At 40.0% G+C, this 27,925-nt stretch overlaps 1 protein-coding gene across 1 annotated transcript; it reads right to left on the bottom strand.

Moving 5' to 3' along the window:
* Window positions 1–107: 107 nt before the first annotated feature.
* On the bottom strand, window positions 108–19,351 carry cs (citrate synthase; the record flags this gene model as incomplete). The annotated part of the gene is given in 11 exon segments (NM_001017313.3): window positions 108–1,965; window positions 2,308–2,517; window positions 2,608–2,709; window positions 2,788–2,917; window positions 3,002–3,201; window positions 5,325–5,513; window positions 7,691–7,822; window positions 7,910–7,975; window positions 11,325–11,432; window positions 11,568–11,615; window positions 19,254–19,351. Coding segments are annotated over 11 exon segments (1,407 nt in total). The 3' UTR covers window positions 108–1,794.
* Window positions 19,352–27,925: the final 8,574 nt, after the last annotated feature.

Genomic DNA, 27,925 nt, shown 5'->3' with positions numbered 1-27,925 from the left:
TTGTATTTTAGATATAGGGTCCTTTATGTCATTAGCATGCATCAGTTTAGAATATATTTGGTGTGTGTGTGTGCTCTTAGCATGATCCTTAGAGGCCAACAGATATGTAGGTAATAAAAACATTTATTTTGCATTTATACAGAACAACCTTAAGTCTGTTGGTAAGTTGGGATATCAATCCATAATTTGCAGAGCATTTGATGGCCAATTAGTCTGCACTGACAAGAACAGGTTAGGCAATACCACATGGGAAAAGGCTGACAGGTGGACAGGAGTGTATTAACAAATGGGTCACAGGATCCCTTTTTGGGTCTCTAGGTGGACAGTCATGCTGTAGAGCAGAGATGCCAAACTGTAACCCCCAACAGCTGGGAATTATGAGTCCTAATATCACTAACTAGACTTTGCAAAAGGGCTGGCAGCCTGACATTCCTGCACAAGAGGAAGACAAATTAAGCAGCTTGGGAAAGTGCACTTGCAGATCTCTGAGGATTAATGAACTAGTGCAGAAGGAGTGGGAAATGCACACTAACAAGCACACCGACACTGTATAATGAGCATTTATTCAGTCCAACTGTGGCCTTTGGATAGCAGAACCCTGTAATCAAACAAGACCCCATAGGGTAGCAATGCTTAAGGCTCCCAGGCTTTTGTAGTCCTTGGGATGATGGGAGCTGATCACTGCGGCAAGAATTGCTAGACTGCTGCCACAAGCAAGGAAGGGGCTAAAGTAAAGGTAGCTTTAAAAAAAAAAACAAAAAAAAAAAAAACAAACCAGTAGAAACTCTCTCTAACTGAATCCTTTGAATTCACAGTTGTGTTTGTAAAGCACTAAAAGGTCGTTAGCAATATTTTAAGGCCCAGTACAGCACAGGAGGATCCAGAGTGCTGGAACACATAAAAAGAGCTGCAAATAAAAGCATAACGACAGTAGAGCCTTACTTTAGTAGGGGGACATTAAAAGCAGCAACCCATCCACAATAATTCTTGCTCATGGACATTTCTACTCCCTTATAATTTCACTGTGGTCAGCAGGCAGGGTTATCTGTCCACCTACATAAAAACCTACATGTTAAAAACAAAAAGTGATAGATGAGGAGCATCCATGGGATAAGAACAAGTGGGGATGATACAATGCCAAACCCTTGCCTGACAGTATATTCTGATGGCCTCCAAAGTCCAATACTGCTGACTTTAATCTTCTCCTGCCCTGCAGGCCCTTCAGCCAACCTACAGCAGTTAAATGGTTGCAGAAACATAATCACATTTCCCAGTAAGAGAATGAAACCCATGCTCCTGAAGATATGAAGCCAGGCGCAGTGTTGTGCTAAGCACAGGCAAGTCTATAGCAGGTTTTGCGTTTCACAATGGGACATATAAAGGGGGCTGCTGTGCCATACAAGCCTGTGTATGAAAACCTATGGGCCACTGCTTCTGCAGATTAGTAACAAAATTAGGAGGCACTGACTGCCCGTGGCTGAATTATAAATAAGCAGAATGATGGGGTCTGTGAGTTAACAGATTGTGACTGAGGGGGTTCCAGAGTTCTGATTCTAACCAGCAGCACAAGATCCCATTTCCTGATGGAGAACTGAATACAGATCTCTTCAGCAAGAAAAGGGGCTGAGACTGAGCTGCAAGATGGATTTTCAGCATAAATAACCAGACATGTTTTCTCATCGGAATTCAGAAAACAGTGGGGTGCAAAGCAGTCCGTTGAAACAAAAGGTGTACTGTCTTTTTTTAAAGAGCCCTCTATACAAAATGGAGGGGCCCTGGCGATTCCCGTTTTGATTAGCCAGACTTTGATCCGACCAGCTGCATGAGGCCATCTGTGCTCATTGATTTTGGTCTTTCCAGGGGGAATCCAAGAGCTCGGCTCCAGATAAGCTGAGCCAGAACACCAAGTGCCCGCGATACGCCAAAGAGAACTGTGTAGTAGTTCATCTCCTTCATGCCGTAATACTGTTGGGGCGAAAAAAATGTAAAAAGGGTTTAAGCAATGAGAGAATTTTGGACGGATTCAAATGCATTTGAGTTTGGTCACCCTTGTACTGTGCACATGCAATGTTATGGTCCTAACACTCCCCAACTCAAAGCCGGTTTGTATACAGACATGTAGAGAAAATGTTACAATAAATGCTCCCACTCCAATGAGCAAAATCACGTTTTTTAGCTTAGTTTACCACCACTGAACCAATCAAAAGTGGGCTTCCGTAAAGCCAATGACAGAATACAATTATGACTCAAATGTGTGCTTTTGATGACATCTGAATTACAAATCTGGATTTATTAGATTATCCCTACCTGCAGGAGGACCCCACTATGAGCATCCACATTAGGCCATGGATTCTTGGCTTTGCCTTGTTCCAACAGTACATTGGGAACAATCTTGTAAAGCTGAGCCACCAGTTTGAACATAGGGTCATTTGGAAGATGTTTAAGTGCAAATTCTCTCTGGCACGTGTAGCGCGGGTCGGTTTTTCTCAACACAGCGTGACCATATCCAGGGACAACCTTGTATAAAGAATGCAGAATAATGGGCATTAGATTTGTAAAGAAGCAATATTTCTGCCAACAATGGATTATGTTAAAGAAGGTCCATACCCTGCCAGAGTTCAGCGTGTTCCAGATGTAATCTCTCAGCTTCTCATCAGACACCTCTCCACCAAGATCCTTCTGCAGGCTTGTGAGCCACACAAGAACTTCCTGAAAATGACAGTGTCAGATTAACAAGAGATAAGGAGCACATGCTAAATACCAAGAGATCAAAACACAAGCACATACCTGGTTAGCCAGGCCGTGAAGAGGTCCTGCCAATCCGTTCATGGCCGCAGAAAATGAAAGGTAAGGATCAGACAATGCACTACCCACCAAGTGGCTTGTATGTGCACTGACATTGCCTCCTTCATGGTCACTGTAAATGAGAAAACATGGGGCTTAGAAATATTCCCAATTTTCCTGCAGCAGTGTGAATCTGCATTGAACAGGACAAACTCACCTATGGATAGTCAGGTAAAGTCTCATGAGCTCTGTGAACTGTGGGTCTGTGTAACCCAGCATGTTAGTAAAGTTGTGAGACCAGTCTAGATTGGAATCAATGGCGCCAATGCTACTCCCCTCACGGTAAAGATTGCGGTAGATCTTTGCGGCAACACAAGGCAGCTTGGCAATCAGATCCATGGAATCTTCATAAATTAACTGCAGTAAGAGTTACAAAATAGTGTTATAGAAAGCTTAGAGTCATGCCTATAATTTCAAAATATACACAAATATAAGGACATTAGCAACTATAGACTGTCTATAGGCACATACTATGGTATGTAATTGAGGCAGTGATACAGTAAGACTGATTTTTTGCCTGAAACAAAACCAGTATATAGTATATATTGGCCCAATGGGCAGTTAATTCGCAACCTCTATGGCTGGGTTTCTACATCTTAAAACTTACTTAGTCACTGTGGGATAGTGCAAATAATACACCTTAGAATCCCAGTAGGATGCCATTGCACATGTAACATGAACGAATAGAAATGTGTGCCCTCAAGACCTGAAGAATACACAGTGCGCACAGCAGGCACCAACAATTCTCTCCTCTCAACACAATTTAACCTTTAACTGGTTCTCTCCTGTGTGAGGCTTCCTGTCTGGCAGAGTTTCACCAGGCAGTGTTTAGAGCTATTCTTGGAAGATTCCTGCTTTGGTGCATCAAGCGTAGCTGCCCAACTCATACAATAAATGCCTTGCATGTCCTCTTGAGCTCGTGCATAGCAAGTCATGTGGATGGATTTCATCTGCTTAGAAAAAGTCCTTAACAACCTTGAAAACTTACAGGCATATCTGGCTCACTTGCATTTACAAACGGTGAGCTTATGCTATGTGGTTTCCAGTACTATAGAAACTGCTAAAAATTCCACTAGCGAAAAAAGTGTTAATGCCAAAGAAATCCTCATGCGCAATATGGGTATGTGTACAAGGTTTGTCACTCGGCCAAGGACATTAATGGGTGTAGCGGAAACCAGGGATGGAAAATCCTAGCCCCACCCCCAAACCAGACAGAATTAGCCCAAGGCAATCCAAGGGCAGCTCAGTGTGACCTTGAGATAAAAAACTGTGTAATAGCAGCACAGGGCAAAGAGGCAGCCCAAAAATAAGGGAAAGTATCACCTGAGTTTATCTAGGCTATTTCTCGTTTGCAACAAAATCATGTCAGCAACTGTCACATTCAGAATGACAAGAAGCTGGCTGGGTAACTTTCAGGCATGGCACACATTGTCCTGTAGAGGGCAGGATTCCCCAACAAGCTTGATTTATTTTCCATTTAGGTAATGCTAGCTGGTTCTAAATTTATGCTACAAAGCAAATATTGCATTGATACAAGTTCTGAATCACTGGACTGCACTACAGCTTTAAGGGTAGGAAATATGAATTTCTCTGTAATCTAACAGGATTTTTTTTTTGGTGTTACAGGCTGTTAAGAGTCCCCTACAAGAATTATCCAGCATGAAAAAAGCTGATATTAAGGGCTTTGTCACACATGGCATTTCTCTGCCAGCAGAAAAACATCTCATGCCTGTTCAGCACAGACATGGCATCTCCTTGCCAGTGTGCACAAGGCACTGCCCCAAAAAACTCATGCATTTTCAATCTTCCCAACTTCAAACTGAATGAACACAATGGGGCAGTAGAGGCGTTTTGTGTCTGTTCATTCCAAATATAAAAGAAAGATGTCTAACAAAAAAGTACCCAAAGGCCTTTATGGAAATATTTAGAAGGGATTCTGTCACTATGGCTAAAACCAACCATCCTCCAAAACCTATTGGTTACTCAGCTGGCACCTTTAGGACATGACTGATCCCCTACTGCTACTGGGGAACAAGCCAATATTGTTTTCTGTTGACCACAGGGTGAAGCACCGAGCAGTTTGCAACTGAACAATTTGGAGAAAGGAGAATCAGAGGCCCTGCTTTCTATTTTAATCTGATAAAGTGATTCCCAGGCATTCCCCATAGTATCAATACTTTCTAGGTGCAGGCTACAAGACTGGTAATGTGAAGCAGGGGATGCACCAAAAGTGTCATTTTTGGATTTGGTGTGCTCAGATATCCAGAGCTTTCAAACCACGTTTGGATTTGGTTCAGGATTCAGCCCAATCCAAAACCAAATGGATTTGGTTCGTTCCCAGTACTGACAAAATTATTTCCATTTAATGAATGTATATTGAAATGTAGCTTAAAATGCATTTTTAGAAAAAAAAAAAAGTTTTTGGGTGGAGATGCCCTTTAAATATAAAATGGTGTCCAAGGAGTATGCACATCACTTACCTCCCAGTACTTGGTTTTGTTGACCCCTTCAGCATAGCCCCGAGCAAAATTACTCTCACTGTTCAATGCTGTGATGGCAGCACTGAGCTGTGACATGGGGTGCAGGTTGGTAGGGAAGTTGTCCAGCATGGTCACAACATGGGAAGGAAGAGCAGCCCTCTTTGCCCATTCCTTGGAAATCCAGTTCACCTGTAAAGGGAAGATAGATAGAATGGTCAGTTTTTCTGTATTATGCATTTGAAAAATTATGGCCAACTTTCTGTGCAAAGATCCGAAAAGCACTCCAAAAGATCCCACACCAAATGCTACTTGCAGCCAGTAAAAACATTGCATCCGGTCATTTCAAATATTCAGATCCAGAATCCACTATGCGACAATCGATTGATCAATCCTAGCCTTCCTTCTGTATAGGAAGGAGTCAGGCTAGGAGGAGATGTCAACCGTCCCATAGTGGATTCTGCATCTTCTGGATCGCCGTATCATTGTATTTGAAATGACCGGATGCAATGTTTTTACAAGGTATTTTCTAATAAAGCATTTAAAATAATAAATGCTGGGAAGGATAGGGCAATTATTGGAGCAGGGTAGAATAGATGTTTAAATTAAAAAAATGTTGTGTTACTTTTCCTTTAAAACTAGGGATGCTGACAACTGCCTTTCTCTGAAATAATCTGAATATCTGTCTAGATAATCTGATGTTGCTGAGAAACTAGAGCAGGACTGGCCCAACTGGAAAGCTCATGGGTCAAATGTTGTCTGACAATGATTTTTAAAGTCACGACAGCCTTGCCATATGCTACACAGACTTCATTTTTTCCCCCTTATGTGGTGTCTAGCTTTCATTGCTAAACAGAGCGCCGTTTAGTAAATATGCCTTTGCTTGAGGAAGAACAGGGTTTATGGCTACAGAAACAGAAGCGCAAAAGCCATTTTTGAACATTATTTTACAAACAAGGAATCAATGGAAATTCAAGGGCTAAAAAAGAAATTTACATGTCACTTGTGTCAACTGCCTGTGCTTTGAGGAAGAGTAATTACACCCAGTGCCAGGAAACAGATGAGGCAAGGACAGTCATAAAGAAAAACGTTTAGGCCTTAATGAAAGCTACTCTTAAAGGAGAAGGAAAGGCTAAGTTACTTGGTGACTTTAATCACATACCTTGTACCCCGGGCTGGTGCCCCTGTTAGGAGAAAATTGCACCAGCCCGGGGTAGCTGTGAGCGCTTCCTTCTTCCGTATTCGCGCTCCTGGCAAATTCCCGGGACAATCGCATGTGCAAGTACAGTGAAAAGCCGACTTTATAGTTTAAGTTCAGCTTTTCACTGTACTGTGTATGCGAGCGAAGGAGGAAGCGCTGCAGCTACCCCGGGCTGGTGCTATTCCCCCCGAAAAGGGGCACCAGCCCGGGGTAAAAGGTAGGCGATTTAAGTCACTTGGGGGTGCCTAACATTTTGGCACCCCCAAGTGACTTATCCTTTCCTTCTCCTTTAAGCTGGCCATACACGCACTTTGTTTGGTACGATTTTCGAACAGTGTGTGGGCTTCAAATTATTGTCCCGATAATTTTTGCACCATGGCTGTTTAGTTGATCGCAAAGGTTAGAAAATGTCGGATAACAATAAAAAAAGACCCCCCCTAAGATCAAGTGTTAACGTAGTGGCCAACAGTGTGCACACAATGACATTAGAAGGGCTTTTCTGGGTCCTGGCCTCTTTTTGTAGTATTTTTATGGCTAATACTGTAAAGTACTGACAACTCTCCAATGTACCTGGGTAGTTTCCAATGGAAATCAAAAGGGCAACTTGCAGCAATCCCTAGCAATTTTATTGCAAAGGAATAAAGAAAAGTTTATAGCACCATTTTACCATTCTGTGCTACACTGGATGGATAGGCATGCTACTCGCCGTTAACAGACAGGGCTGAAACAGTACCCCACCATCATTCTAGCAGTCAAATCAATGGGCTGTAAACAATATTCAATTTAGCACTATAAATATACAAACATACTTATATCATTCACCTTTTGGGATGGTGTGGCACATAGTCAGTCATTTTATTTAGCAAGCTGGACCAGTCATGCCAGTTGTGCTAGAATCTTTCACTGCAGATACTAAACAGAGGGCACTTAAAGACTGTGCTGTTCACTAGGCTTATAAGGCCTGTGTGGCCTTATAACACACAACTAAGCTCCATCCTTAACCGCAAGCTATATCCTTTATAGTCTATTACAAGACACGACCCTTTACATTCCTGGGCTTCTTTGATCCAAATAAAATACAGGGCTACACTAATTCCTGGGAAATCATTCCAAAAATATCTGCTTTCAGCACAAGCAATTGCTTCTTATAAAATGCAACAGACTTTACCTGTTCTTGACTAGGTGCCTCCCCGGTCACCAAAAGCCAGAAGAGTCCCTCAGGTAATGGCTCTTCTCCACCTGGAGCCTTGGGGAGCAACTTCTGACACTCTGGAATGCTGTAGCCTCGGAAACGGATACCCTAGGGATAAACAGACCAATAAGTGACTGAGTAATCTAAGTGGCATTTTTTTTGCATAAATAGTGATCATATGGATTTTCTTATTACCTCATCAGGGTCAAGCACAGATGTTTCATAAACCAAACCCTTCATCCCTCGCATACCACCGTACATCTGAAAAAAAAACCAAAACAATAAAAGTTATATATTCAGCAATTAAAATGAAAAAGCATTAAATATATAACCAAGTTATGGAATGGAAATAGATTGCTGCATGTTTTAAAAATAAATTGTTTTTCATTTTTGCAAAGCTTTATTTCAATAACTCAAAATTCTGCACAGCAAGGTCCCTAGCATTGTAGCATGGCTGATCTGCTGCTTTGTGAGAGGAAGGAAAGCATTTAAAGGGGTTGTTCACCTTTGAGTTAACTGCTAGTATGATGTAGAGAGTAATATTCTGAGACAATTTGCAATTGATCCTTAGTTTTTATTATTTGTAGTTTTTTTAATTTTAGTTTTTGTTTAGCAGCTCTCCCATTTGAAGTTTCAGCAGCTATTTGGTTGCTAGTATCCAAATTACCTTAGCAACCAGAAAGACTGATACATAAATAGGTGAGCATTTGAACTGAAAAAGTAACAATAGCAATTGAACTGTAGTTTCACAAAGCAATAGTTATTTGGCTGTGGGGGTCAGTGACTCCCGTTTAAAAGCTGCAAAGAGTTAGGAGACAAATATTTCAAAAATTATAAAAAAAATAAAATAATAAAGAACTGAAAAATTGTTTAGAATTGGCCATTCTATAACATACTTAAAGTTAACTTAAAAGTGAACACCCCTTTAATTGTCATTACATACACAGCGATTGTGACAAGGTACAACAGGTTGAGAGCACTGTCAGCAGGCACAGAACTAGTTAGGGTCACTATGACCTCAGTGGCAACACTTCAGACCACACAGAAGCAGCAGCAGATGTAAATACACAACCATTTCCCAGGCTGCTCAGATTAACTTTTAGCATCTTCTAGACAACATTATGCAAAGCAACACTGTCCTCCTCTTTACAATCTCTATATTGCTATACAGTTACTAGGATCAATGACCAGAGAAACTAGTGAAAAAGAGAACATATACCACACTTATTGAAATGAGCTCATTAAGTTGGGCTAATGTAAAAATAAATTTTAAAAAAAGTGCATAAATACAGTCAGAATAAATATTTTTTTATATTATAGGCAGACTATTTGCCTCTAATTTTGCAGTCTATAATGCAAGTCGCTGAGCAGTCAGTTTGTTAGTATAAAGTCTACCCAAAACTCTAAAGATGTGAGAGTTCAGAAATCTTCTTATAGCACAGAGGTCAACATTGTCCCAAGCTGATTTTATGAAACCTCTTTTAAAGGAAAACTATACCCCCAAACAATGTAGGTCTCTATAAAAATATATTGTAAAACCCTGCTTCATCTAAATAAACCATTTTTATAAAAATATACTTTTTTTTAGTAGTGTGTACCAATGGGTACTACTAAATAGAAAATTGCCATTTTAAGAATTAAAGGCCGCCTGGAATCACAGGATTCATGGCGCATACAAACAAACCAAGGGCACACACACACACACGCTAGCCAATAGATGGACAGAGCTCTGTCTTTTACTCCCACACTTCTTCCTGTTACAATTAGAGCTGCATTATTTCCTGTCAGGTGATCTCTGAGGGAGCACACAGCCCTTCACAAAATAGCTCTTCAAGGGAAAAATTATAAAAGGGCAATATTTACGGATATAAAAATTCCAGTTGAACAATTCTTTAATAGGTTACCTAACAAAATTTAAACAGGTGGTTAAGTATTTATTCTGGGGGAATAGTTTTCGTTTAAGTAAGAGTTTTAAACGTGAAAAGGCCTGATAACTATATATCACAATTACAGGCCCTGAGAGGGAACAGATTCATTCCATGATGGAAGTCAGCTGATATAGATGCAAGGAATTATACCGCATACCCTTCCTTTTTTAGTTTCCTGCAAGGCACATGGTTTCACTAGGCAACTAGAAAGCTGGAGCCGAAAGGAATGTAGAAAATGCTGACCCAATGATTATATTCCAAGAAAGGGGGATCACCAAAAACCTGTTTCACTTTCAAAGCAAACAGGATTGTGCATTTAACCAGTATTACAGCAAAACACTATAACAGAATTTATAGTATCTAGCAGGAGACAAATGGAATTCAGCAGTTATGCAATACACAACTGAATAAACTGTGTTCAAACCAGGGCCACAGCAATAGGGATACCAGACCAGGGAGTTGCTAGGAGTAGATTAGGGTGAAGACACATGGAGCTACTAGTAGCAGCTACTTGTCACAGAAACAGAAATAGACAATGCTGATCATTTACTGATAACCGTCTCTTCATGTGTTTTACCAGAGGCAATTCTCAGGCTATTCTCAAGCTATTAAATGCCTTTTCAGGCATTTAGTAACCGTGGCAAGTAGCTGCTACTAAGTAGCTCCATGTGTCTTCACCCTTAGGGAAGAGCATACTGTAGGGCCCCATCTGCTGATAGTTCCATTGTATGACTGCAGAATAGTCATCCACCCAAAATTAATTGTAACTTGTAACTTTTTAGCTATGTCAGAGCTATAAACAGACCAGCCTTACCAGTAATCATTATCTACTATTTCTGCATCAACTGGGTAATAGGTAGTAAGGCAATAATACTGTTGAAAAGGTTATGATTAGGGAAGGGGCGAAATAATTTGCATGTCGCTTTTTGTGATGTGTGCATAGTTGTTTTTGTGCGTCATTCTTTTGATGCAAGCGGCAAAGAAAGCGTTGCACGCGTCACACAAAACGCCGCGCCAAGCTTTGTCACGCTGCTAATTTGTCCGCCACACAAATCCCTATGAGAGGGGGTTGAAAAGGTTCATTTAAAGGGGCAGTTCAGCAACAAAAAATTTATTAGTTTCAAGCAGCATTCCACTTCTCAAAACGGAATTCTATATTTTTTTTTTTTTAACATTTTAAGTTTTAAAAATATATGTTTTCCAGTAGCAGCTGAGTGCACTGCCCAAGCTTTACCAAGTCTGCTGCAGAGTTAAAGTGGTCATACACAGGCTGATAAAAGCTTCTGCACGGAGTCAGCAGATTGCTGGTCTGTGTATGGGGCAATCCGGACCGATATCTGCCCAAAATTCAGCCAGATAACGATTAGAAAGGTTTAAAAAGCAGGGTGAGAACTGCAGGGGCTTGTTCACATAGTCCTCACCCCCAATGGCCTACATTCCTATTGCTCCTTGGTGTCACGCATTCGATTGACCATCTGCCTGGCTCAATGTATAGACAGCTTTACGGTTACTAATGATACACTAGTTGCTGGCAATTCTCTGATACTGCAGAGAAATGTATCACGTTTTAGACATGAAACAGTTTAGAAGGTCAGTGACCTGGCCTTTCGGGGCACATATTAGAGGGAAGAAATATTCAAAATACATTCTGTAGCATTTATGTGAAAGGAGTTTATACTCACCATGTCAACAGTGATCTGTCCTATCACGTTCTTGCCATACTGCTGCCGAAAATTCTTAATTCTAGTTTGTTCTTTGGGGATTAAATCTGACAGGACATCTTTTAGATTCTAAAGGAGTATAAAAAGTACAAGAAGGAATATGGTCAGCAACTGATTAAAGCCTGCCAAGTGGAAGCAATACATCACTGAGCACATTTAGTTTCACACACACAAAACAAGAGCACAAAGCACCCAAGTACTTACCGCAGAAGAGCTAGCCTGCCGGGCAGCAATCAGAGCACAAGGGGAGTTCTGTGTGGAGAAGAAAGGAGATATTGTGGTCATTATTTAGATGTTTAGACAACAGAAAGGAAAAAGTGTTGCTGCTTGCCAATGTGCTTACATAACGAGCACTCCACAATTAGAAGCAACCCATGGAATGGACAGATTTTAATATATATGCATAAATTTAAGGCTCTGTTGTGTCCAGTAGAGCAGTACACTGAAATGCCCCACAAAGGAGCAGAACTTAGTAAACAATGAGAAGTGTTCTTTTGGTAAAAGGATCTTGGCAGAAGTTGCTGGCAAGGATGGGATTACCAACCAAGCCATTATCTAGATGAAACCGTACATGGGATAATCCAGCAGGGTACTGATTTGCCCCATCAACAAATGACTGTTATCCATTGCATATAGTTATTGGTCAGGAATGTTAAGCCACCATACATGTACCAGAGAAGTGTTTTATTGGTATTAGTGTATCCAGCCTAGGAGTTTAATTGCAGGTCTGTGTCACACACAGACCATCACTCTGCTGTAATACCAAACTCTGAAAAAAAACGCAGAATGTTAACCGGAGCTCACCTTTGACTACCCTAATAATTACAAACTCTGCTGTAATGTTACTTGCATCTATTCCACATTTCATCAGTGTCATCCAGCATTTCTATGGTATTTCAAAAAAGATTACAAGGATAATGCAAATAGCATTAATAATTAATTTTACACGTACTTTCAACCCTTTGTGAATTAGCTTAACTCTGAAATGATATCCTATCACACCACCACTGGGTCCAGAGGTCACAGAAAATTCTGGCACCAAAACAAATATTAAAAAGAAAAAATATTAGGTATTAGATACAAAGCTATTGCCTGACCCTGACAAAGTTTTTATTTAATCACAGACCTCATTATCAGCTAACACACAAATCTATAGATTTATGATATATTATAGCAAGAATGGTTACAAACACATCTATTACTATAAGTAATAAAACTGCATTGTCAAAACAACTTCAACCAAATCAAAGAAAAGTATCAGTTGTAAAAAACTTTTGTATTCAGAACTGCAGAAAAACGAAGCCAAATATGCAAACTTATTTATATAAAATGTGTAAATATTATCTTTTGGTACCTTTACATACAGCAATACATGTGTTCTAAACCACACTATAACAGAATGAGCCATTCCATTATCATATGCGGTTAATTCCACATATGGAGAGATACCTGAATCTGCCAGTCTTGCCTCCCATAGGCTTGTATGGAAGCTGCTGCAGACAATTTTAGGCCCACAAACAGCATTTTAGACTGAAAGCCTCCAGCAGCATGAACCCACCTAACCTATAAAACTAGACTAAAACGGTCAACTAAAGAGCAGCGCAATAAAGGATCTTTCCATAATTTAGTTCTCCCTAACGTTAGTCTGCTAAAAATCATTCAAATATTGAATAAACCCAACAGGATTGTTTTGCCTCCAGTAAGGATTCATTATATCTTAGTTAGGATCAAGTACAATGTACGGTTTTATTATTACAGAGAAAAAGAGATGGCCTTTCCATAATTCGGAACTTTCTGGATAACAGGTTTCCGGATAAGGGATCCCATACCTGTATTTCCAAAGAACTCTACACTTACATCTTGATGAACCTTCTCCCTCCTAGGGTTACAAAGCCAGAGCTACTGAAATATGCTTAGAAAGGCAAGGATCTGGACGGTTTACATTCTGACAGCACACACACATAGTTGCTTAGAGAAGCAATCATGTGACTATAACATACATGAGGGTGTACTGTTGTTGCTAAAGGCATGAAAAGGTAGCTTGACAATTGTTTTACTGGTTCTTGCTGCACTGGGCAGCTTATAACAGGCCAGATCGCACATGGGGATTGTATAAACCAGAAAAAAAACCTGCTTAACAGATAGCAAGCTTCCTAAGTTTAGGTACCAAACAAGGATTTGTGGTCATTAAACCAGGACTTATAGTTTCCCAACCCCCATATGTTGTTTCTAAAGGAATGCATCTGTTTGTCAGAGATTCTATAGCTACTAAACTAGATAATGTCATTTGGAGCGACTAAATATTACTTAGAAGATTTCACCGTTCTGTGTATGGGACCAAAAATTATAGTCTACCCAATCATATCTGATTGGGCTGGCAGGAAAACCCAACTGGCCAAAGGCCATATCCACAGCTTAACATGGTCCTTGGCCATCAGGATTTCCAACCTGCAAAACAGATGTCTACAAGAACACATACTGTGATCATTCCTGTGTATGTGCAGCTTGAGATGAATGTGTACAGTGAAAATGAGGATAAAGTAGTGCTAAAGGCTTGATCTTCTTGGGAGCAATATGACTTGAGAGTGGCAAGGTTATGAGAGGGTGGCTTCCGTTATGTACATAGGACAGAGATTTTCTCTCATTCACAGATCCCCTGAATATCTATAACCATTCTTATCTTGTACATACTGTCAATTAAACCAATACATTAAGTTAGCAATACAATTAACAAGACAGTGCAAAATACCGACAGCTCACACCCGCCTGGCTACCCAGCCCTTGCTTATACCACTCTGGGCTCATTGAACTCACACTAGCAAAAACTAGTATATATATATATATTTTTTTTTTTAATGTTAGTTCATTAGTATTCTCTTCCCCAACCACACTTTATTCAGCCCTGCTGCCAACACACTTTCATGTTTCCAGCATTTGTCTGTCCCTTTCTATTTGTACAACTAGTAACTCCTGAGACAATTTATCACAAGTCAGCTGATTGAGTGACCTGCTGGAGAACTGACATTTGCAACAATGTTTCTCAAAAGTAAAAACCAGGAGTAAATGCAGAGAACTTAAAAGGATAACAAATACTGTTTTAAATTGCAATGACATTTGCAAATAACTTTGGCACAATTAAAAACATTTACTTAATATGTGTGGGAAAGTTGCTTTGAAATTCTTTCATTACCCAAATATAGTTTTTGGACGCATGTCTCCTTTTAACATGAAGTGAATGACTGTTCTTGTCCACATATGACTATTTTTATTATCTGGAGGAAAGGTTATTCAGGAGAGAACACCATTATCTCTAAGCTGGAAGGCAGGATCACCTTTCATCTATGCCTGAAATCATTCACTTGCCATTAGAGAGACGTGTATATGAAAAGTGGCAATATCAAGCATGTTCCCACCAAAAAAAAAACCAAAAATCACATTTACAAACCTAAACGATGTCAGAGAGACAGAATGACTATACAAAACACTTTTTTTCATTTTTAGTGTTTCTTATTTCACTTTTTGTTCAGCAAATCTCTAGTTTGGAATTTCAGCAGCTATCAGGTTGTTTTGGTTCCAGTTACCTTAGCAACCAGGAAGTGGTTGGAATGAGAAACAGGAATATGAACAGAAGAGGGCCTAAATAGTAAGATACGTAATACAAAGTAACAATAAAAGTGTAGCCGCACAAAGCAAAAGTTATTGAGCTGCTAGGGTCAGTGACCCCCATTTGAAAGTCAGAAGTTAATTTGAAGGTGAACCGCCCCCTTTAAAGTTCATGTGTGTGCCCTAGAGCTATAATAGAATTCTGTTTGGGCCAGCCACAGCTATACTAAAAGTTGTGGTCTCAAAAACCATGTAAAGTACTTATAGTCTTAAAAAAAATAAAACTCACGTGCAGAGCAAAACTGCAATATAAGCATATGTAGTTATTTATCTAAGCATTATTTAAGCATATTTCTTCATCTTCTTTGACAACCCATTTGCATTAGTAGCTTGGTGCCTGGATACAGTACCAACTTTACCAAATCTGCACAGCTAGGATATTGTGTTTTATCTCAATGCAAAGCCACACGGCTGGCATTTATCCAGCATGAAATACTGCCTATTAGTAAAGATCAAGTATCAGAAACTGTCTCCACCCAAGCCTTGCATTGAAACGAGTGCTCATCAGAGGAAAAGTCTGGCTCTGGGTGGAGCAGCATCAGATGCTTAAAGTTACTCTGATATTTCTTACGAAACTTTAAGAGCCAATGACCAACATAAAACTACAAACATACTAGAATTTTTGCCCCCTTTTTTTGTTGACCATAACTGGGTTAGCTTGGTTGGGGCTCGCAAATTCATCACTGTAGCAGATCATGGGTCTTCCCAGTCCCCACTGCCAAAGTCACCCTATTGCCAAAGGCCTCCAACAAAGATTCCCCATGCCCTGTTCAGCCCTCACCAATGCTCTGCTCATCCCTGACATCACCAAAGGGTGCAGAACAGGTTGGTTTAAATGCCCTGGCAGAAAACTAAGAAGGGTTGGGACTGGGTGGGTAAGGGCTAGTGCAGGTAAATAAAATATTTAGCTGCACTTTATTGCATATAAAGAGCGTGAGTTCTGTGCCTCTGTACCTCGGAGGTTGCTGCCATATCGCCTGCATCATCCATGGCATACACAATATATGAAAGAACAGTACAAGCCAGTTTTGACAGCTACATGCTGATATCCAACAAGTCTGTAAGAAAAATAGCTCACACACATGCTATTTGCATACAACCAACATAGCACCACAGTGCTTTGGAGAGATTAAAAATCAATCCCTGACACAGAACCTTAAGGTGGCCATACATGCACCGATATTATCGTACGAAACCTCGTTTCGTACGATAATCGGTGCATGTATGGCATGTCGGCGAGTCGACCGATATCGCAGGAAGCTGCCGATATCGGACGACTCGCCGATCGGACAAGTTTGAAAATTTTGATCGGGCGCCATAGAAGGCGCCTGACCAAAATTCTCCCTTCAGAGCTGAATCGGCAGAAGGAGGTAGAAATCCTATTGTTTCTACCTCCTTACCTGCCGATTCAGCCCTGAATGGTGTGTGGCGGATCTTACGATGTTTTGTGCGACCAATGGTCGTACGAAACATCGTCGGATCGCCACGTGTATGGCCACCTTTACACACAATGCAAATACAATACACTGATAAGAGGTGCTAAGCCTCCATTCCTAGTACTCCTCTGCTACAGTTCACCCTTCCCACCATACACAGTGCTGCTGCCATAAGGCAATAACCTTCCTAAGGAGGCAGTGTGCAGCTGACATTGACTTTCAAAGCAATTGCCTGTAAGCTAGGGTGACCAGATCACTTGAAAATTCAGGGACACAGCTAGTAAATGAATGTTGAAGGGCTTTACTGATTGCAATTTTGCATTTTCCAGACGTGTCCTTGAATTTTCAGTGATCTTGTCACCCTACTTTAAGAGCTTGTGCTAGTGTTTACCAGGTGATTGATGCCTGGAAACCCAGCAGTCACCGTTTTCCAGGCAACTATTGCCTGACAAACACAAGCAAAAGAAACTAAATATTGGCTGGTGATGTAAATGCCAAACACCACGGTTCCATTTGGGCTAATAGGACAAACAAGCAATCAGCCAGTTGTACCTATCCCCACCTACCCATCTGACAGATCTGTAAAGCCAGCCATACACGCACCAACAATATTGCATGAAACCTCGCAAAAGGCTTGGTCGACTCGTCGATCGGCCAGGTTAAAAGATTTTGATCGCCATTGAAGGCATCAGAGCAAAATCTACGTTCAGGGCTGAATCGGCAGAAGGAGGTAGAACTTCTATTGTTACTACATCCATAACTAATGATTCAGCCCTGAACGTCAGAGGAGGGTGGGAACGATCACATTGCTATGTGTATGGCCATCTTAAGGAATCTACATGTCAATGGAGGAGGCCAAAGGCCTGAAAGGCACAATGCTATTTTACCAGGTGGAAAGCTCTTCTTAGTGCTGTATTTAAGCAGTTCCCAAACAATTACCAAAAAATGGCAAAATGTTTGGTTGGATGGCCAAAAGAAACAGATCTTGATTTGAAGTGAACCTATGAAGTGGACCCAACTGGGCTGTAGTTGTTTTGACCAAGGGTGGACTACCTACTAGATAACAAGAAGGACTCTTGTGGAACCATCACCTTGTTGCACCTTTAGAGCCTGATATGGTCCATGACAGACAAAAAAATCCACAAGTGTCCTAGTGCTACCCAGCAGCATTTGAGTGCTGGTAGTAGGTGTCAAGCACCCATGTATATTCTTAAACAACTGAAAAGCAGTGGCTTTTTTTTTTTTTTTTTAATTTGGTTATAATGTTTTCCTTGGGGGAAATAATTATACCTACAGATACAGGAAAGCTGTTAGCGAGCAGGTTTGAAAATATAAGATTACCCTTTCCAAAAGAGTCATATTCAAATAAAAAAAAAAAACTTCAAGTTAAATAAATCTGGTTTAAGTAGGTATGAATAGGCCAGTACCTTGATATTTGATAGCAAATTAGAGTATAAATCTATAATGGTGGGCAAACAATCACAGTGGTTTGTATTTACTATAAAAAATGTTGCTTAACAGCCTTAATCACAGTGCTCCATATTATGAAAGGACCAACTGTACATAAAACCCAAGTTCTCATGCATTTCAGATAACAGAGCCCATTTTTATTAATCTGAGAAATAAAAACAAAAAGCATTTTTGGGTATAATTCTAGCATATAATTTCGAGCAAGGAGTAATTCCAATGCAGGCTGGCACTTTGTAGTCAATCCAGGCCTAAGCATAACTGCTAATGGGCCTCACATCTGCCCTATCTTAGAGGGTCACATTCAACCTGCAGGCCTTCAGCTGGACAGCCCTGCTGCAACATTAACGTTTCAATACAAGGTCACAGAGTCCAGCATTCCCTTTTGTTCAGATAGGCACAGTCATTTATATAATAAAATGTTTCTTAAGCACAACTGCCAGCAGCCCACTAAATTTATGGTATATAGTAGGTAATCCTAATTTATGGAGTCAAAACCCAAGAAATGGCCTCTGGTGCCCTTTAACAACTAGATTTTTGTCCTACAAAATGCAATAATAATTGGTGCAGGATATGTATGAAATGACTCTATGCCCTGAGAAAAGCAGTAAGCAGCCCTGGTGTAGAGGAATGCTATAAGGAGTTGCACAGTAGCTAAAGATATGTCATCTGCCTGCAACCTGTAGTGTCCATTCCTGGGGCCTGTACCTCTCTCTGTGTGGAACCATCTGGCCCAGGGGCATTAGGGTCAAACCCACACATACCTCCCTGCTGTAGTATTAGGGTCATATTATAATAACAGGTTATAGGTTCTGCTGCATATCTTGTTGCCCTACTGGTTCATCTTGTGATTTATTTCCGAACAGAAGGCAATGCTTAGGCCGGGATATGCATCAGAAGCCGCAAACTACTCTTAGTAATTAAAGAGACAGCAGGTCCTGCCAAGCTTAGGTACAAACAGGGCAACTGGCTGTAATGTGATAGGGGGTGAATGAGCTAGGCCAGACGGGGGAGGGGATGCGTTTTTGTCCCATGAGGAGCAGAGAGGACAAAAGGAGAGATAATAGTATTTTAGCCACACAACCAAAGGAAATATAAAGAGGTCTATACATAGAGTTAGCAAATAGGTTACATGAACACATTTCTATACAAGCATCCACACTACCATAGGCTTCTACAAATGTATATATGTATGGGGAAGTTCGCCCATACGGCCAATGTGATGTGCTATAGAAGCCGGTCACAAGCTACAAGCATGACCGCGCCTCATCCCCTCCCAGTATTCTTCCGCAGCTTAATACCTAAGCCCTCCGGCGGGACTCACCTTGGCTCCGAGGATACGGGCGCACAGGCGTCCAGCTGTAATGAGAGACATGACTCTACAACGAGGATCTCCGTATGGCGAATGAAAGGTCTGATAAGAGCGGCCGCAGCTGAGCGCTGTCTCCTAGAGGAACCGGCAGAGCCGAAGGCGCCTGAAAGGCCGGAGCCGGGACAAGGTTGAAAAAGGAGGACTCTTGCCCCGCCCCCTAACTGCTGATGTCACGCCAGCCTAAGCTTTGCGCAAGCGCAGTAGCGTTTGCTGCCTATGTTCCCTCGGTGGATTTACTAGATCTTACATTACTAATTGCTATGAAATATGTCGATAGTTGTAGTTCCAAGCTAACTGGAGCGTCACTGTATCATTCCCTTTAGGCAAGCTTGTGGGTTCTACGCATAGCACAAGTTTTTTTTATACATTATGCGCAAGTTTAGCGTGGGTAACTGAGGCCAAGAGCAAATCTAAAGTTATTTGGTAGGAAACCTTTACAAGAAGACAGCTCTTGTTATGTTTGGGATTTCCTGTATCGGAAGATTGCTATGAAATTATTGGTTCTGGTTCTGGAGAAGGTGTAATTGGTGGCGGGAAACTGAACCATTGTTTGAAACAAATGGCTTATATCCGGTCCCTGGGGCACTGTTTGAATAAGGAGCTACCCCCACTGTCCTTTTGTAAATCCCATTATAATGAGCTTTTTGTTAGCAGACCCATCATTAACCATTTCAACCGAAGAATGATTACTGTAAAGACAAGGTTTGGCGTAAAATGGCCACAACAATCACTTTAGTTTAAAATCAGAAGCAAGAGGCTGGTGTGATTATAGAGCAACATAAAGAACGTTCAGTTAAGAAAATAAACTTTAGAGAAACTAGCTATTCTTAAAATTCCGCTGGATAGATTTTGATATACATGCCTTTATATGAGAGGCATCCAAGAGAAGGCAGTACCTGAGAATTGGCCATATTAATCACATATCTGTGATGGTGGCATATGATAGAAGGGATAATTAAATTATCGGTGTTGCTAAATCCTACAGGCTGTGGGGTAGCACCAAAAAAGCTATTGTACCTTACTACTGTCCTAAATGCAAAATGCCAGTTTACTATACAGTAAACAATATAGGTAAATATGGCACCAATGTGCCCACTTAGCTTGTATTATACTTCCGTGCTTTACAAGTGTTGTCTCTTCTTTTTCCCGCTATTCTTCTACCTACCCCATATTATAAAAGTGTTACTGATCCTTTCTGAACATTTTTGAAACTTTATGTTGCCATTTAATCTGAAGAGAAATTAGGTGTAAAAAAAAATCCAGACTATGGGGTTAGCCCACCCCTGGCAGGGCATGGAGCAATTAGAATAGTTAGGAGAAAGAATTCGGGAGAATGGCTATTTACATTTCTAGTTGCACCTGAAAATCCATCTTAAAGGTCAGTTAGGGTGAGATTTTGAATGAATATATTTACTAGATAGTTCTAGATATAGTTCTAGATATTTACTATGACAAAATGACTGCTTAATCAATATTTTCCTGTATTTGTAATCATTTCATGAGCGAAGGGGGCCCTGCTCAAAGATTGCATCTTCAAGAGCTGGGTAAAGGTTGGATGTGTAAGGGGTGCTTTAACTGACTAAGTTTAACCAACACTGCATTTATGAGATTTCTGCATCTGTCTTCTGACTTTCTCTTTGCCCATCTCTTTTTACCTCCTTTTGTCCCCATACTTTCTGTCTCTTAAGTTGGCTATACACGGGCAGATTTAAGCTGCATGCATCCTTTAGACGGATTGGGCAGCTTATCTGCATCTGTCTAATGATTTTCTCTTTGCCCATCTCTTTTTACCTCCTTTTGTCCCCATACTTTATGTCTCTTAAGTTGGCAAAACACGGGCAGATTTAAGCTGCTTGCGTCCTTTAGACCGATTGGGCAGCTTATCTACCTTGTATGACCCCCCCCCCGATTGATATCTGGCCAAAAATCGGGCCTTTATGTATCGGGGACCGCATTGGCTCATTGATGTAGTCCTTGGTCTGACAGCAGCTATTCCCTCCGTTTTAATTCCAGCCTTCGGTCCTAGAGCCAAATGATCAACTTTGCCCAATATTGCCCACCTTAGGTGGGGATATCTTGAGAAGATCAACTCGTCTGATGAGCTCACCAAATGAGCATATCACTATGTATATGGCCATTTTTACCATTTCTTTCTCCTGCTCTCTCATTTCCAGTTTAAACCATGAGATGAAAGGTGAAAAACCTTGCCTCAGGTGCCACCTTACCTAGGGGGAGCAAAAGCTGCCTACCAAAAACATTCTGTGCACACCAGAAAACATACTTTGTGTTATTCAGGCAAGAATTTGTATAAGGAGCACAAGGGCCTGGACCTAGGGACTTTAGGGGCAGCATGCATCTACACTTGCTTATTTGTTATTAAGCACTGGGCATGTGGTTGTTTGAATCTCTTGTGGGGCTAGTGCTTTGTAATGAGCATACAATTATGTGCAGGGATGGGGATGTTGTGTCAGCAGGAAGAGCTGTGGCAAGCTTAGGGATGCGCCTTTTGGAAATCCAGCCCTGCCAGTATGAGCCGCTTATCGCTGGACCAGCTCATCTCTACTAACTCTTCCTGTGTCAGCTGGCTTGTGTCCACCTCTAACTTTTTCAGACATGGATAATTATAAGTTAGCATGAAATGGCTTCTATTGATAGACAAAACAAACATGTTTACCCTCCTACCTTGGTTATTAACATACTGAGCTTAAGTGTGTCTTATATATAAATCCAAAAACATTCTTTCTGCATAAAATGAAATTGTCTCCATGTTCTGGTCCAATGGTATATGATTATCTAACATTGGGTGAAGCCCACAGAATAAATTAGGTATTTAAGCACAGTAGTGTCATAGCCAGCATGTTATTACTTTTACTTAGCTTTCCTTTAAAAAAGTGTTCTTAATATATTAACTGTATTTACCTCCTCTATGTTTTTAAACAGAATCTGTTTTACTCACATGATATAGGGAATGTCTAATGATATACAAGCAGTTAGTAATTTACAGTCATGTGCTCACTTACTTGTAAATTATCTTTACGTTTGTTGGAATTTGCCCTCTTTGGTCTACATTGATTGGAATTTAAACACTGTATGTGTAATTTTTAATTATTTATTTTTAATTACCTTTGTTTAATGCCACCCGCAGCCTGATTTATGACTCAAAAATATGTCTTAAGCTCAAATACTCAAAGCTAGAATGCTAACATTTTTTGAGTAGTTTAAAACATTAATTTCCTATGCAGAATTACTAAGCAGTAATATCCAGCCAAATGGTTTATTGCATGTAGGGTTCAACACTTTGTAAAGTGCAATATTTAAGGACAAGGCAACCCTGCTAAACACCATTTCATCAGGTTGCCACTCCCCTTTTACCTATCCCATATACTATGTTTGTTTTCTGCTAAAGATGTTACTTACTTACTGAAAATGCAATGAAAAGCATATCTGCCGTATTCCACCCGGCGACATTTCAAAAAGGCTTCTAAAACACTTTAGTACCTGTGACTTACTGAGCCTGCTTGTGTTAACATCTGCATGCACTGTAATGTAACATTAGCTATTTGATGTGCAAGTCTTGTCTTGATGTTTGTGCGTAGAATCACAGTTTATCACACAGCTTGGCGATATTTTTATAGGGATAATTTGACCAGATCCAAAGCCTGCAAAAAGAGCCGGGATTTGGCTGAAACTCTAAAATAAAGCTGGTCATACTCTAAAGATCAGCTTGATTTGTGATGTCACTAGACAAGTGGATCTTTTCCCAATATGCCCACCTTAAGGTCCCTGACTCGCATTGCATCAACCAGCCAATGCAATCTTCCCCCAATTGGATTTTTAATCCTGCCCAATCAATACCTGCATGGTTTTTGAGTTATATCTGTTGGCCAGGTGCATTAAAGTCTACAGTGACCAAATTGGCAGTCTGCATTGGCCTGTGTTTATCAAATTAGTACTAAGGACCAGATAGGCAGAGCAAAGTGAGAAGATATTGGTGTCATTGTAGTGTGCATAAGGGAAGAAATATATACTACACTGCCGCTTTAAGGTAGAGAACTTTCACTACATCAAACATCTCCAAAACAAAATCTTCACCAAAATAACACTTAGACCAACATGAATATTCTTCATAATTTCAAAGTACATAATTAGCATCCAACAGACTTCCATAGTAATGCCAGTTAAGTACAAGAGGACATCACTGACCCTGTCCTTAAAAACACGTGGGTCAAATCCAAATACATGAAGTGTTTTCAGTGGTATCAAAGGCACTATTCAACTTATCACCATACATGTAAACTGTTCTTTACTTACTAATGCTAATAAATGTTCAGAAAAAAGTGGCAAAGTCTGTGTATTGAAAACATTTCACTCAAAGAAGACCAGTTAAAGGAGTTAGTAATGAAAACATATCAATAACTATTGATAACTGAGAATGTAAAAATGTAATTGATTTCAATGAATGAATATAATTACATTTTCATATGGTTAAAATTATAATGGCATGTTATAAAAAAATCAGAAACTGGTGATATTCAAGTGAAAAGAAAACAGAAAAATTAAAGCAGATAGAAAACCCCCAAATAATAATCTATCTTACATTGTTACTGAATCCAACAATGTAAAATACACGCACACCTACTTGATAGGGTTAAAATTAGGTATGCACCAAATCCAAAATTCCATTCAGCATTTAGCATTTTTTTGCAGGATTTGGGTGAATCCTATGTGATAGATTTATCAAAGCTTGAGATTTAATAGAAAAAAGAACAGTTCTTTATTCAGTCTTTTTGGCATTTATCATTTTTTTGAGTATAGCTGTGGTGTTTTCTCAAAGAAAAAAAAAACACTTGCAAATCAAGTTGTCATATTTTTGTGTTGTTATCGTATTTATTTTTTTAACTAAAAAGTTGCAAGCTGAAATCTGCCGAGACCCATTTCTTGAGGGTTTTACATGATCAAGAAACTTTATGAGTAATAATAAATCCGTGGGTTGAGAAATGGTTGATGAGAATTTTTCAGGGTAACATACTGTGAGAATATTGAGTTTAATATTCAAAGCAAATTGCCCCTAAAGTTGGCAAAAATTGGGCTGCTGACTCCAGACTTAATCGGCTTAATTGGCTGCTTTTTGGCTCGTTTAATGGGCCCATCAATGAATGTGCCCCACCAGTAACTAATACGAAAATCATCCAGATATCAGTAAGGCAGGTATGAAAATCCCTTTGGAAGCAGAGCATTGATGCAGTCTTCATCTAATGTGCCTTTGTAGGCCCCAGTGTGTGATCCAATTGGTGTCAACCCATCAGGCCCTGAATGTGACCTCACCAAATGAGCAGATCTGGCAGTGTATGGCTTCATAAGTGTGCAACTGAAGTGCCTGCAAATCCAAGTTTCTCAAATTTAAATGTGTAAATTAAGGATCAGATTTGTTTTGGTATTGTTACATATGTTGCAGAGCATTTAGTATTCAACCAAGTCTAAACAGACTTGAGATGGGTTAATTTAATGTTTCAGTGATTGATCCAAATTAAGGAAAGATCCCTTATTTAGAAAACTCCAGGTCCCAAGCTTTCCATATACCTGTATAACACTTTGCTGTATCATTTAAAAAAAGAAATACCCATCAGATTCTTCTCTTATCTGGCTTCTCTGATCTGACAGGGCATGATAAGAATCTCTGGAGCAGACAGATTGTGAAATATATAAATAGAATAGGAACTATTTATTTACAGAAAAGGTAAAATACACAGAAAAGGCCCATATTTATAACCTTATTTTTTAAGATGATAGTACTATTTATTTTCATTCATATATCTTTTAAATATTTTGGTTTATTCTTTTCTTTAGACTGCTGTCTTTCCAATGCACATTGAGACACAGACCTCTACAATTAGTAATGTAAATGTAAGTATTTCTGTCAAACAGGTAATTTATCCCGCTATTACTTTTGTGAGACAATTAGGGTTGCCACACATGTGAAGATCCGCTTATTTGGCAAGGGGCGATATCCTATTAAATTACCTTGGCGATATACAGGCCATCGGGATGAGGGCCGCATCAACATGCCAATGCATTTCTCGTCCCAAAAGGATTTGTAAACCTGCCCGATCAACATAAGGCCAATTCTTGGCCAGATATCAGTTGGGTGGGCCCATCTGAATGCCCCATACAGAGGCCGATAAAAGCTGCAGACAGTCTAAGTCAGCAGTTTATTGGCCTGTGTATATCCACCTTTGCTCACTTCTATCTATAATCCCTCCCCAGCCCAATAAATAGTGACTGTGTATAGTATCTTACAGCAGCGCATTTGCCAGAATCCACAGATTGTCAATCTGGGCCATAAGGGTAAGAACCCACAGAACAATTCAGTCGCCCACAATAGATCTCTACTGTCACGAGCGGCTAACTTCTCCAAAGTGGCTTTCCACCAGCAACAATAATAGTTGAGCCCTTTGCATTGCTTCATTTACCAAAGTTGCTGGAAGTTGCCTGCAGGAGGAAACATTGCTCGACTTTGGATTACCAAAGTGATGCAAAGGGCTTTCCACTGGCGACTCCTATTGTTGAAAGCCATTTCGGATCGGTTACTCGCCTGCGATGGCAGAGATCTATCAGAGGCGCCTGAACCGCTCCTTGGGTTCTTACCCTAACAGGTTTTGTTTTCTCTTTTTTTGGTAAAGCCTCCTGAAATGTATTGAGCTGCCTCATTATGAGCCCCTGTGTGCCATCATATCTTGTTCTCAAATGACCAGTTTTCTCTTAGCAGAGGTATGAGCCTCACCTGGTGCTGGATGCTGCTTCTTTGCCATTGCCTCTGCTTTCTTTGGTGCTCAGTGCTAACAACAGCAGCTGCAATACGACTGGTTTGGAGTCAACCCCCCCCCCCCCCAAGGCAGTGATGCAACCCCTTACCAGCTGTCAGTTGTCTAAATAAAGCTGCAAGCTACAGATACCAAGAAGAATGGCAGTTTTCTTAGGGACATCTATATAGAATTCTGGATAACAGATTCCATACCTGTATCTAATTTCTTCAGCCATCATAATTGTTAAAGGGGTGGTTCTCCTTTTAATTGACAGTATGCTGTATGCAGTATTCATATTCTATTTCCAACTGGTTTTCATTTTTTATGGTTTTAATTATTTAGATTTTCTTTTCTGCACAAGCTCTCCAGTTTACAATTTAAGCAGCTCTCTGGATGCTAGGTTCATTTTACCCTAGTAGCCAGGCAGTGGTTTCAATGCGAGACTGGAATATGAATAGAAGAGGACTTGAACAGAAAAATAAATAGTAAAAAGTAACAATAACAACAAAATTGTAGCCTCACAGAACAATAGCTATTTCAGTAGCGGGGTCAGTGCCCCCCATCTAACAGCTGAAAGGAGGTAGAAGGCAAATTAATAAAAAAGTACTGAAAAAAAAAAAAAAAGATGACCCATTGAAAAGTTCTGTAGAATAAGACATTCAGTAATATACTAAACGTTAACGTAAAGGTGAACATCCCCTTTAAATAGATGGCAGTGACTTTTACCTCCATTCCTAATTGATAGGTATCATAAATATTTGATACATCATTTTTTGATAAAGGCTGACTTCAATTAATAATTAAAAAAAACTGTTGTTTGAATTAGGCTGCAAGTACACTTGGACTAACAATAGCAACCAATAAATAATTTGATCATTTTAGTAAATACTGATGGACATCATTTATAAAATTAATTACATGTTAATACCTTTGTCACTTTACAGTAGTGTCAGTTGCTTTATGTATGTAAAAGTTGTGTTATTCATTGTTAGAGGTTGGTTATTTAAAAAAAAACAAAACTACAACTGAACAGACCATAAAATGTTCAGACATGTTTTTGCCATAGACAAGGAAAATTAATCACAACAGCAGTACAGCAGCAAATATAAATCAGGTTTCTTGAGGTCTGTGGTAGCCAGGGAAGCTCCAATAACCTTGCAGCACTAGCTCAAGAGGCAGAATGTGACAAGATGCTCAGACCAATAGGGGGTTTTCTAATAAAAGCAGTAAAGCGTGCTACAGGTCTAGTCACCTATGGCAACTAATCAAAAGGTAGCATTTACCCAGTCACCTTTTCAAAAGCATACATCTTATTGGTTACTATGGGGAACTGGGCAAAATTGTGATAAACGGAACAAAGAAGGAAAACTTGTGATTCAGTGATGTAAGGAAGGAAAAATCTTTGTAGAATAAATACAACCTTTGCCCTGTTACCTGATACCTCTTGTAGAGTTTTTTTATGCAATCTGTATACAGCCATTTATTGTAGTGCTGCAGTCCCTTATACTTGGCACTTCATAGATTGAAATCTTCTTACAGTGGCATACGTGCCTCAGTCATTATACGTTAAAGGCACAGTAACACCAAAGAAATGAAAGTGTTTTAAAGTAATTCAGGTATAATGTACTTTTGCCCTGAACTGGTAACACTAATGAGGTTGATTTAGAAATGATGTTATTGTATTTATAAATAAGTTGCTGTGTAGCCATGGGGGCAGCCATTCAAGCTGGAAAATGCACAGGTTACATAGCAGATAAGAAATAAGCTCTGTATATACAATGGTGTTTTATCTGTTATCTGCTTTGTAACCTGTCCTTTTTC

The sequence above is a fragment of the Xenopus tropicalis genome, chromosome 2, assembly GCF_000004195.4.
Source record: "Xenopus tropicalis strain Nigerian chromosome 2, UCB_Xtro_10.0, whole genome shotgun sequence".
In the NCBI taxonomy this organism is placed as follows: Eukaryota; Metazoa; Chordata; class Amphibia; order Anura; family Pipidae; genus Xenopus; species Xenopus tropicalis.
This window is presented reverse-complemented; position numbering and strand designations above follow the sequence as displayed.